This window comes from Oculina patagonica, chromosome 5, assembly GCF_052425735.1.
Source record: "Oculina patagonica isolate OP01 chromosome 5, crgOcupat, whole genome shotgun sequence".
NCBI classification, from domain to species: Eukaryota; Metazoa; Cnidaria; class Anthozoa; order Scleractinia; family Oculinidae; genus Oculina; species Oculina patagonica.
In genome coordinates, this window is record NC_135762.1 from 21,930,277 (window position 1) to 21,943,178 (window position 12,902).

General features: G+C 37.3%; 1 protein-coding gene across 1 annotated transcript; it reads left to right on the forward strand.

Moving 5' to 3' along the window:
- Positions 1-647: 647 nt before the first annotated feature.
- LOC144653278 (ubiquitin-conjugating enzyme E2 K-like) lies at positions 648-11,420 on the forward strand. The gene is made up of 9 exons (XM_078513233.1): positions 648-923; positions 1,096-1,183; positions 4,569-4,627; positions 5,142-5,224; positions 5,757-5,799; positions 7,621-7,677; positions 8,032-8,095; positions 8,834-8,901; positions 10,172-11,420. Exons 1-9 carry the CDS (start codon positions 861-863, stop codon positions 10,244-10,246), a joined length of 600 nt encoding a protein of 199 aa, XP_078369359.1. The 5' UTR covers positions 648-860; the 3' UTR covers positions 10,247-11,420.
- Positions 11,421-12,902: the final 1,482 nt, after the last annotated feature.

A 12,902-nucleotide genomic window follows, 5' to 3' on the forward strand; every position in this document is an offset into this window, starting at 1 on the left:
GTCTCCATTTCCACTTCCTGCTTCGGAAACGGAAACGGAAGCTGAAAGTGCCATTACTCTACGAAAACAAGGTAAACGTTTTCAACTTAACATTCCGCCATGTACGCCATATGTTGATTTTTTTTTTTGCGTCATTAAGTCCGTAGAAAAGTGTAGTTCTTTCTGTTTAGATTTCCCATTTGGGAGACGAGAGTAAGTCGGACAAGTTTCCGCTTCCTGTACGCCTTGCGACCTTTCCCTAGCTTATTCCAGGCTCTTTGGTAGCTGGGGGTGAACGAAAAACGCCAGCGAGAGCGCGTGCTTTCCGCCCTTTCCCAACTCCCGAGAGCCTGGAAACAGGCTAATCTTTCTCTGAAGTTTGATTCAAACTAAAAAGGAAACCCAAAAGGAATCAAATAAACCAAAATATATTTTTTCCCATTTTGACGTGCTAATTTTATTATTTATGCTATGAAGGGTTATGTTACAATGAAATTGAAAATGAAAGTTTGACTCATCTCAAACTGAGTCAACATCTAAAAATATCAACTTTGTTCAAATCCGCGGTAGTTTTACAAAAAAAATGTGCAGAAAGCATGATTCACGATTATAAAGTTAAAAGCAGAACAATAAACAAGCAACTCTAACTAACCGCCATCTAACATCAACAACAAGAATATGAGGGACTCTTGCAAAAACCGAAACCTTCTAAAAAGAACCGCGTGGGGACTGGTTTTTACTACCCATGATTCTACGCGCGCGTGTACCCTCCCAGTGACTTCCTGTAAATCTTGCTTTGGAGAGAAAATGCAGACACATGTACAAACTTAGATTAACTGTTTCTTGGCCCCTTTTGTTGCAGCAATTGAGAAATTTCTAGAATGGCTAATATTGCAACAAAGAGAGTTCAGAGAGAATTTAAAGAAGTCGTCAACAGCGAAGAGGTTTGTGTTTTATTTTTGTTTCTTTCGTGATGTTTCTTGCTTGTACTTCACGCTGCTCTGTCCAACCTGTTAATTTGATAACTCATGATTCTTTTTATCCTGAAAGAATAATGCAGTTACACGTGATTGCGTTGAAACGAATCGAATCTCATCGTAGATCTCTGCTTTGTAGGTCCTGAAGTGTAAAATAGAGTTAGTTGATGATACATTTACGAGGCTACGAGGCGAAATAGCCGGGCCCCCTGACACCCCATTCGAAGGTAATTTGTAGTTTAATTCTAATTTAAGACGTCCGTAGTTTCTAGTTCATTCAATTCCTATGTAATGACTATCTACAGGAATGTGTTTCTCCCAAAATACTCGTCAAGTTTCTGTTTTATAGGCGTGATTTGCATTTCTGTGCATGTGATTGTTGCGGTTGCATTTGTAACCTGGCAAATCAAAATAAGTTGTCGTAATCACAACACGGTTTTGTTTAAAAGCTTTTGTTTGAAAGCTTGAAGATAGCAGAAGTCTTGGCTGCAGGCATCCAGAAAAAAAATACTCATAACATATGTCTTGGGATTTGTACATTGTACAGTGTACACATATCATTACATAAACATTGTGTATAGTTTGATGGCAATGTGTGAATATTTTAACAATAGAGTGTTTCTGTTGAGGAACTATTGGCTGATGGTTGCCCCGGGAATTTGATGTTCTTAAAACTAGCATATTAGCCCTCGAAGCTACGCTTCTCGGGCTAATGTTTGTTTTAAGAACATCAAATTTCCAAGGGGCAACTATCAGACTGATAGTTCCGAGACAGAAACACTCTATTGTCTTTATTGTTCACCACTAAATTTTCTTCCATGCGCACATACAATCAAAAGCCCTCTGGGCTTAGTGTCTCGTGACTCTTTTCAGAGTTTAATTTATTTGAAAATAGACCGCTGTTCACATCTATTTTATATTGCTTGTAAAGATATCGAAAATTAAAAAGCGTGCATCTAACATAAAGAAACATTTAGACTCCTCACCCCTAAAATTTGAACTAAAACTAAAGCTACTTTTGTCGCTCGATAAAAGTTGTGACATTCACAACACGATATACGAAACTCTTGATTCACTTGTCAATTCAGAAACCTTTGTCGTGAATGCTTGCGCTGAACTTCACGATTTGACAGTTAAAGATTAAAACAAAGGTTTATTCCACCTACAAAAGGTTCTCACGCGAAAGGCTCAAAATCCAACTAAAAATATATAGATTACATGCTTAAAAACAAAGTTTTGAAATCGATGCCTTAAATAAAATAAACGGTATCCATTCCGATCACTATCACGGTAATTAAGCGTCCATCTTGATTCATACTAATTGATCGTTGCTATTTCTGTCAGGCGGATAATGTTTGTACTTATTATTGTCACGCGACTTGTTGCGACACCTTATCAAAAGCGATTTTTCCAAGCAGCCGAAAGTAGGCTTGACTTTAATTCAAAGTACATTCCAGCATGTACCCGTTGAACAGTTATAGGACTCCGATAACATCAGAAAAAGAATACAGACAGAAATGCTTGAGAAATTGCTCCGATAAGGTTCTATATATAGCGTGCATGTAAATTTAATTAACCAAAACATATGTATTGTAAACAAGAACCGGGTGAGACATTGATTGTTATCAAAAGCAAATGGACTCGACAATTTAGAGATAAGGCCTTTTAGCAAGCCGAAAGGATCTCTAAATAGAGCGTTATCTCTCTCTCTCCAGAGAGGGTCGTGAAGTTCACTTTGCAATTTGGGTGTTAAGTTTTGTCTTTCTTACAGCGACGAGTTGAACTTTGGCGTGTGCCTTCGTGATTGTTGAACTTTTTTCCCACACGTTTTAGGGTAATACTCGAATTGAAGACACGCAAGGAAAATAATGTCCACGGGATCTACCAGTTTTTTTTTAAGTAGTTTAATCAGCGCAAATTCGAACTAAGAACAGTAAAGCGTGCCTGTATTTTTACACAATAAGCCCTTTTCAATAAATACTCCTAACCTACAGTTTGATAAACCAGCGCGTTTGTTGCGACCTTTGTAAAGAAACATTATCTGGTCTTTGATATGAAATTCCGGCGGCCTCGGATCACAAAGCAAATGTTGACATGGCAGGAAAATTCGGCGGCCTCAGAAAGCAAACACGAATGGAATGCACCTCTCCCCCTGTAGAATTATCTCGTGTCATGACGTCACGAGACAAAAATGAGCATCGTGAATTATTTTTACTTTTCAGGATAAAAAACTCGATTAAAAGCTGAAATTTAACAAACGAAACAAAACCAGACAGGAAACCCACTAAATGCAGTGAATCTGGTTGGGTGTTTTTGTCTGCAGGCACGCTTGTTTACAAAAAAGTCACGGGTGGGCACTATCGATCCGGGCATTTTTCTTCGGCGGGCACTATTTTAACAATACAGTGTTTCTGTCAAGGAACTATCGGCTGATAGTTGCCCCGCGGAAATTTGATGTTCTTAAAACAAATTAGCCCGAGAAGCGAAGCTTCGAGGGCAAATATGCTTGTTTTAAGAACATCAAATTTCCAAGGGGCAACTATCAGACCGATAATTCCGAGACAGAAACACGCTATTGTCTTTATTGTTCACCACTAAATTTTCTTCCGCGCGCACATACAAAAACAAGCATCGTGAATTATATTTACTTTTGGGGATAAAAAACTCAATTGAAAGCCAAATTTGACAAACGAAACAAAACCAGACGAGAAACCCACTAAATGTAGTGAATTTGGTTGGGGTTTTTTGTCTGCAGGCACGCTTGTTTTCAAAAAAAGGCACGGGTGCGCTTGGGAGGGCACTATGGGCTGATAGTGCCCTCCGGCGCGCGGGCACTATCGCGTCACGTGTTCAATTTAAACCAATCAAAATCGGAGAAAATTTAGTGGTGAACTATAAGGGCTGATAGTGCCCTCTGGAGGACGGGCACTATCGTGTTCAATTGAAACCAATCAGAATCGGAGAAAATTTAGTGTTGAACTATAAGGATAATATAGTCCAGTGGTGGATCCAGACCTCCTGGTAAATGGGGGGGCTGATCATCCAGACCCTGGAATAAGGGGCGAGCAGGAGGAGGGGGGGGGGGGTGGGGTGGTTGCTTTTGAAAATAATTTTTCTCAACCCTTTCCACCAAAAAAACCTATGTGATAAGTTAAAATATTAACCCCAAAAATATCTCCTCTCTGTTTATTCCACGTACTACTTCATGTAAGATAAAAATACAATTAAGTTTCGACACTCCATTTTGATAGATTTCTTAATCAAATAGATTGACCCTGTTGAATTTTCAGTTTTATTATTGGAAGTGTGTTGGAATCACATCTAAAAAAATTCTGTCTGGCTTTTAGAAGCAGTGTTGAAATAAAACTTTACCAAAAAATCTAACTTGAGGCATTCCTCTAGAAAGGATTCTGGTTTCTTTTAGGGTTTTTCTCAATGCATTACAAGCTTTCCCATTCCTTTTATGTGATCATGGTCCGTACATTTTTGTGCAGAACAGTACCCTTCCTGTATGTGTTCTTTTATATTTGGCTTTTGAGAAAACTTGGAATAAATGGTAAATTGTATCTGTATTTTATGCAACTGGTTCTAAGAAATGTTGTTATTTCCCAGGTGGAAGCTACAAATTGGATATTGTCATCCCTGAAACATATCCTTTTAATCCACCAAAGGTAGACTAACTTTTTTTAATGTTTCTTCTGGCAAGGTTTCCATAAATGATCCATGAAGCGCTGCTACTCGAATAAGTGCTGCTCTCAAATTAGTGCCACAACTATACTGAAAGTAGTTTAATAAGCGCCGTTCTGTAATAAGCACTGTGGCGCTAATTTGATTATTTGCAAAGAGACTGTGAAACTGTGTTCATCTTACCTCTTGTATTTGAACAACAATACTTTCACAAAGAGACTAAGAAACTGTGTTCCTCTTGTATTTCATTTGAAATAATTTTATATAAAATTGTTCATATATTACCTAGTATACACCTCACTTAATTCTCTCTATATTCCCCTCAGTGTTTCAACGGTAGTTGAAATAAGCCCCACTTTTAAAGAAGCGCTGCATCTTTACCAAGGAAAATTAAATAAGCGCCGTAGTGCATAATCGATCATTTACAGTACATTAAAATGGTGAGATGGCATTTTCTTATTTTTTAATAATACTGATACACTGGTTTAATTCTTCAAGGTGCATTTCGTGACAAAGATCTGGCACCCAAATATAAGTTCAGTCACAGGAGCAATATGCCTGGACATTTTGAAAGATCAATGGTAGGATTTATAAAAAAAAAAATGCATTTTTAATCGATTTTGAGTGAATCACTCAAAAAAGATTGGGTTATTAGTCAATCTGAATATTAAAGTGAGTGCTACAGCCCCACTCCCGCAGGCAAAAGAAAGTTGTGTCAGTTGTCTGAACAACTAGCAGTGAATGTACAAAGTCACTTAGTTTATGAAATTATTGATTCCATCATTTACCCGTTCAAGCAACATGTAGCCTTAGTTACATTAGAGTGATTTTACTTCAACCGTGAAATAGTTACTACTCAAATAGATACTATTAGACACTCATTCCATTGTTTTCTTTTGTTTAGTTTTCACTATTTAGCACTAATTGTTAGATGTTTCACGGGTTAAATAAAATCACTCTATTACAAAATTATAAGACAAGTACAAACTGTTGACAGATACAGCTAGCAACATTGCAGGTGAATACATTAGTGTACCCAATAATGAATACAGGCATTAAGCAACAAAGCTGTAGACTTATAATGACTATATTTCCAAATGTTTCTATTTTCAGGGCTGCAGCAATGACTCTTCGTACTGTGTTACTTTCAATACAGGTTAGGCAGACATCTATGTTGAATGTCGAATTGTTTTCAGGTTAAATCTGTTTCCTGGAGATAACACTTTAATTTTTACTCACCTAAAACAATTTGAATTTGTTTATTGTTTTTTTTTAATGAAATCAAATTGTTTAATGTCATTATAAATGTGTTATATACAGGTTGAAACGGATGAACCTACTATAGGTTGGAAACAAGTTTAATCTGAAAACCAATTTGACCTATAACATCTACACCTAATAATGTAAAAAAACAGTTCACATTACATTAATTTTACAGTCAAAAATTTTAATCAAAAACTTTGTCTTGTTGGCATATATTTTTACAGTATGCACAGTGCACAGTACTGTAACAGTGAAAAAAGTCTAACCTTGTTCAGGATTTTTTAAAATTTATTTGCCATTCCTGAATCTTTTTAAATGTGCACTAGTTTTTTAATTACTGGAATTCTGAGAGCATTTGGGTAACTAATGTGAGTTATGATTTGCCAGTTTAAGCTTATCATGGAATCATTTGACCAATGAAAGCTTGCAATAGTTACCTTTAAATAATTCTATCAATCCTATACCCCAAAACTGACAATGTTTCTAGAGTCTTAGCCTGCGAGCAGGCTCACCTTGGGGCACGCACGAGAGCTACACGAGAGCGACGAAGCCGCGACAGCGAGCAGCGTCAGCCGCGAGTGAGCCTGCATCGATCTCTGCTTATTTTTCACTTCCACCCCGGAAACCGCAGGAACACTGATAAGTCCATTAAGTTCCAAAGGAAATAGAAGTTTGACAGGAACGTTGAATAAGCTTGATAGTTTCAGATTTATCGGGAAAATTTCCAATGCAAACTTTCCATAATGTCGGTTGTGAATGCTACACCGAAGAAATAAAGCAAGCGTTGAAAAAACCTCTTCTTCCTTCGGTTAGAGATTTCTGCCGACTGTGTGCGTGTTCGTTGAAAGTCCAATATGGAGAGTCGGCTCGTGTGATCGCAACAGAAAATTCCTTTCAAGCGTCAAAGCAGAAAGGTTTCGCCTGTGTTATCCTCGCTTAACTGTGCTAATATGTTGGTTTACAAGTGACAGCCTCCGCGAATAAATCCGATAGAGTTTGCCAGGCTTGTGCACGGAAAATAAGAAATATGCACGAGCTGTATTCGTTTGTAGCTAAAGCGCTGCGGAAAGGGAAATCGAATGCGAAGAAAGCGAAGACCGATTCAAGCAAAACGGCGAGTACATCTTGGTTCATCAACAAACTTTTAACAGCGTATCCTGCTCCTTTTTAGGTTAGCAGAAACAGACTAGAACTTCGCTGAAACATTAGTAATACACGCACTCGACTCTCTCTCCATAATAGATCATAATATTGCTGATTGTCGACGACTGATTTGCGACAACCCGCGGCAAACTGTCAGAACGACTCCAAGGGGATCTGATCGCACTTCTGTCATCAAACAAAACAGATTGACAGTTTTCTCACCTTTCTCGCCTTTCGGCCAATGGTATTTCACTTTGCTCAGGCAAAGCAGAAATGAAAAATATACAGAAATCAAAGCAGGCTCACTTTATTGGCGCCACTCCCCGCCTTATCGCTACGCTCGCCACTCACGTGTGCCCCAAGGCATATTCGTGCGTGCCCCAACGTGAGCCTGCTCGCAGGCTACTAGAGTCTGTGATGAGTACCTTTAGTAAATTGATAGCATCTAAAGGCAAAGTTCCTCAACAACATATGGCAAATTATGAAATCTAATGGTTGGTTTCACTAAGCAAAATTAACTAAAAAATGGAACTCAAAATTAAATAATTATTGTTGTTTTTGACATTCCCAGGCTTTGCTGTCAGCAGCTGAACCTGATGATCCACAAGATGCAGTTGTAGCACAACAGGTACTAACAACAAATCACATATAAAACCTGTTCACTTAACATGTTAATTATAAAAAATTATATTTATATTTAAATTGGGAAAGGTTCACCTAGCTTTTCACAGTAATTACTGCAAACAACCTCTTGGTTTGTTTCAATTTATTACAGCAGATAGCTGCAGTTGTTCTGGCTGGGAGACTGAGTGTCTGCGTTAGGAAAGGGGGCTATTCAGTATTATCGAGTTCCCAGTGTTGTGGTCTGGTCTTTGCCCACTTAATTGTGTACTGTGAAATGCTTGGATATACCTGTACTAGCTGTATAAGCTACTCTATGGTGACATCTTGTTATCAACAAGCATTTTTTTTCCTTTTTTAGTATAAAGAAAACCCTGATATTTACTGGAGAACAGCTAAACATTGGGCAGAAGTATATGCTGGAGGTAATAATTCCAGATGGTTGCAGTTATAGTCAGTTTCACAGGCACCTTGCTATTGGCCAATGTCCTCGCTTTTTTTTTTCCATCCAGACTGACATATATATAATCTTGTACAAGTTCAACCTTATTAAAGATGGGACACACTGTTTATTCAAACAAAAAGTGCTTGTACACATATCAAAGATTGAAAGTGATGAAATTAAAGTCTACTTAAATAATATAACCCCCCTGGGGGCTGAATAGAGCCTTAAAGCTGATTTCCAGTCTGTACTGCGCAGACTGGGTGTTTGTTTTCGTTGTTGTTTTGAATTCGTTGAAACGTTACATTTCGTTCACAGCATACATGAAGTTTTTTAGTCCGCTGTTACGGTTCGTTTCGTTCAAGAATTTCCGATGAGCTGTAAGGTCGGTTTGAAATAGCGTCAAGGTTCTAAATTTCTACTCGTTATTATTTGTTCTGCAAGGATATCTGGCGTTAATAATGAAGAAAAAGGTAAGTTTGTCACAGAATTTTTACCTTTGCTAGTAAACATTCCTTCGTGTGAGGCTCACATAAACATTGCAGCCTAGATTGCGCAGTACGGACTGGAATTCATCTTTAAAAGCATACAGCAAACAGTGTACCCACTTGACAAAGATAGCCTTTAGTTTGAGGGACAAAACCCCCCAAATTTTCTGTGTAGAATAAAATTGACAGTTATTCTCCTTTGTTTAAATTTCTTGACTTTCTTTCTCTTTTAGCTCCTTCTTCACATGATATGGATTATGAACAGAAAATCACACGGTTAACTTCCATGGGGTTTACTAAGGTCGGTGTGATTTTTGTTTTATATATCTTCTAATGTATTTACATTTCACTTTACAATTCTGAATGTAACTATCGATTTACCAGTACAAGCTGTCTGTCCTAAGGGAGGGGTCAAGCAAGGTACTCAACTGAAAAGTGACAAGAGGGTACAAAAGTATAGTGTGGTAACTCCAGTGCTCTGGAAAAAAACAAGCTACTATAGGTATGGAATAAGCAGAGAATGTGTGCAGTGATCTGCACACATTCTCTGCTTATTCCATACCTATAGTAGCTTGTTTTTTTTTTTTTTTTTTTGCCTCATATAGTCCTTTTGCTGTCTGTTTTTCCATTAACTTCCAACTTTTGTTTGATACATACACACTATATGTAATGTTCGCATTATCCCCTCGGTATCATTTCTTTAAGATAGCTGTTATTTCTGAAGTTTTTGCACTTTTTGGCTGGGACAATGACCATACATCCACACCATTTCTTTCCAATGTATCTCAGTTTTCTCTTGTGTTTATAGGGGTTATGTGTTTGTTGTATTAGGGGTTTTGGGATACACTTTGGCCAGGCTGAAGAATATTTAGTACATATGATAACCCTCTCCAGGCAGCAGCAAGCCAGGGTCCTGAGTTTTGCCTCCATTCGATCATCCCCGTCATTTACAAGTCGGAGTACCCCCTGGGACAAATGTACAGTGATAATTACAGCGTAATTGTGGGCAAAATAAATTGGTAATGTAAATTTTAGCAACACTGTAATTTTTTTACTTCTCTACAAAATCAGTCAACAGAAATCAAAACAGACAGTGTATATTTAACAATAATTATTCCACAAGCGTGCGTTGGATATGAGATGGTAGATAGTCATTGAGGCATATAGCGCCAAGTTGGCTATAACAATCTCATATCCAACAAGCACGAGTGGAATAATTGTTTTATTAAAAACGCCCAAAGAATTGCAATATTTGATCTCCCCAGCTATTTTCGTTGACGCCAATCGGTTACCAAATTTGTGGTCAATGGTATATGAGTTCATATACAATTGCCTGTTAACCAATCAAAACGCAGGAATAGCAATGTACCATTGCTAGCTTTTAATAATGTCTGATAACCGTTGTCAGAAAGTGCACAGAAATTAGTCAGTGAGTTGTAATCTTCATTTTAGTGGAGACTTCATTATATTGGGGTTCCACTGTATCAGCCTAGTTTTAAATTTACTGGTAGATTAAAACATTTTTTTTTATTTGCATACTGATTTTGTCATCTTGTTGGTTTTCTTCATAGAGTCAAAGTCTAGTCGCCTTGTCAACTCATTCTTGGAATTCAGAAAGAGCTGTTGAGTCTTTACTTAGTAGCTGACGAATCACTTTTTGTCGTGTTTGGTAGTACTTAACTGGGTCCTGTAACCATGGCAACAGTACAATCTCTTCACAGAGCTGACATCTTGCCTCAAAAAGTTCTAGCTTGACAGGACTGCTGCCATGTGTAGAATAGTTTAATGTCAGATACAACACTAAATGATCTGACTTGACCTAAAAATTATAGTTTTTTTGAACTCGTATTGTTTTGCTATATTTTAGATCTTTACCTCCATGTCAAAATTAAACTTCTTATTGGTCTTTGTGCATTTCTTTTAATATTTAATAATTGTAATAGGCAGAAATTGTTAAAATGTGACGAATTTTGTTTGGTGATCATTTGTTTAATTCCTGTAACTTCTACAGTAGTTTATGCACTTATATAGTTACTAGAAATAAGATCCAAACATGATAAATCTGTTGGCTGTTTAAATCTGTGAAATATGGAGTATGGTTGTTTACATTTTACAAAGGGTTGTAACAGCCTATGCCCAGTACAAATCAGTATGGCAAAAAAAATCTGGAAAGGGAATTTTGTTCCAGATTTTTTTTTGGTGTGTGCCATTTGCTAGCAGTGGATAGTTAGATAAAAATAGAAAGTAGTACTGTAACCCAGAGTTTGCTCACCAGAAGTGTCTGAGACAGGCAGCGCAGGACCTCTTTACTTATAAGATTTTACAGCATTGGCTGAGAGAACAATTCAACAAACTTCAATGTAACTCTAAGAATAATACAGCTACTACAGAATGTAGGCCAATAAAATTGGAAGTTTTTGACAGCTGCTACGGTGTCACCTGCAACCTACTGGTATTCTGAAAACAAAGTTAAATCCTGGAACTGGAGTGAAACATTCATTTTTCCATCGGGATGTTCCATTTGGCAATTTTCCATCTAGGCAAACAAAGAATAGTCTTCTATTTGTATTTCAGTTGAAATTTGCAAAATTTTAAACTTGATTGAAGACAACCCATAGCTCTTTATCCTCTTTGGGAGTAGTTTTCTCCCGTTTTTCTCACAAAGAATCATGGGATAGTTTATTTGAGATGTTTAATTTTAGCCCCAGCTAGGAAACAGTTCAGCCAATATTTGAACTGCAAAAGTAGCAAGCACAACTTGATAGTTTTGTTTGTAAAAATTTCCAATAAAGAGTAGAAAGCCATCGCTTCTTCAGGAGAGTTCATTTTTGTTTTCATTTTTGTGGCCAGAAAGTAACAGGGTAGCTTGTAACCTCGTCCTTAGGGTCTTCTCGGCGACGAGTTTCAAATCAAAAGCCCTCTGGGCTTAGTGTCTCGTGTCACTTTTTAGAGTTTATTTAAAAAAGAGATCGCTTTTCACGTCTATTTATTGCTTGTAAAGTTGATCAGTTATATAACTCCAATAACAGCAGAAAAAGATGACAGACATTGCACTGTATTGCACTTTGGTTCACTGAGCATACATTCTACTGTATACTTATACTATGACTTCCATGTGCTTTCTTCACGCTAACTACGCTATATGAGATATCGCTTTGGGTGTTTATCCGTGAACGCTTAGCCTGTTAAGTGATAATGACATGCGAGTGGTGATGATTTTGTTAATTCTTATAACCTCTTCTCCTGATTTAGTATTGATATTGTGAGGAGAAATTTGGTTTTGTCACTCTTGAGCCGGTCTTAATGTTTTTGTAACGCCAAAGCTACAACGCAGCGGCTGAAGAACGTGTAAATTACAGTCATTTTCTTCGCTATTTAAATCTACTGAATGAAATATTCTGCTAGGTTCTGCTTAATAGAAAACATTCGATCTTGCTTGACATGTGATTCCGCGCGAACGTACGCAATAAACTATGTAGTAGTGTTTAACTCGCACAAATCTCACTTTTAAAGAGAGACTTTAACTTCTACACAGAGCTTACTATGATGTACCATAACTGGTCATAACTTTAAAATGGTTGGGTATTCAATCGACTAACGATTCAAACGATTCAAACCTTTTGTTCAAACGACATGTGTTATGTGTGCAAGATTAACTTTGACATTCAATCCCGACCAACTAATTGCTTAGATTACAATCCCTCTTTAACCCCGATACAATCTGTTGCCGCGGCTAAATTTAAAAAAAGTTGTCTACACAAAGATAAGAACAATGCTTACCGATCGAACAACTGATACTTACATCGTCCTCTCTTTCAGCAACATTTTTACCATTAGCCGGTGATACTAGTTACGTTGATATAAAGCTATATCTGCTATATTCCACGACTGTAATCTCTATAAATACAGTTGTTACAGTAAATATCCTGTTGAAACATCCACCATTTTCCTACGCTTGGTAAACAGAAATGATTTTCAACTACTTTCCAAAACTCTCAAGATAAAATAATAGATATCAAATGAAAGCACGCTATTCTTTAAATTGGCAACGTGAAGCTGTTATTCTGATACATCTCACAATTGCACAAATTAAAACTTTACAAGCGACCACAAGACAAGACACTCCAAAGAGATTTTAGAGCTTCATGTTAAAAACTGCTTTTCTCGCTCAATTTAAGTTGCGGTATACTAGCGTTATATGCACAACAACGACAACGAAAAATTTACAGGCAGGTCCATCTAATGACATCTTGTTGATTATTAGACACTTCTGCTTTTCAGATCCGTTCTAAAACTCATCAA

Bases quoted from the DNA above. Each gene is read 5' to 3' on its own strand.
- LOC144653278 (XM_078513233.1), top strand. From the start codon at position 861: ATGGCTAATATTGCAACAAAGAGAGTTCAGAGAGAATTTAAAGAAGTC. The intron at 4,628-5,141 runs GTAGACTAACTT...TAATTCTTCAAG, and splicing joins ATCCTTTTAATCCACCAAAG to GTGCATTTCGTGACAAAGAT. The intron at 7,678-8,031 runs GTACTAACAACA...TTCCTTTTTTAG, and splicing joins ATGCAGTTGTAGCACAACAG to TATAAAGAAAACCCTGATAT.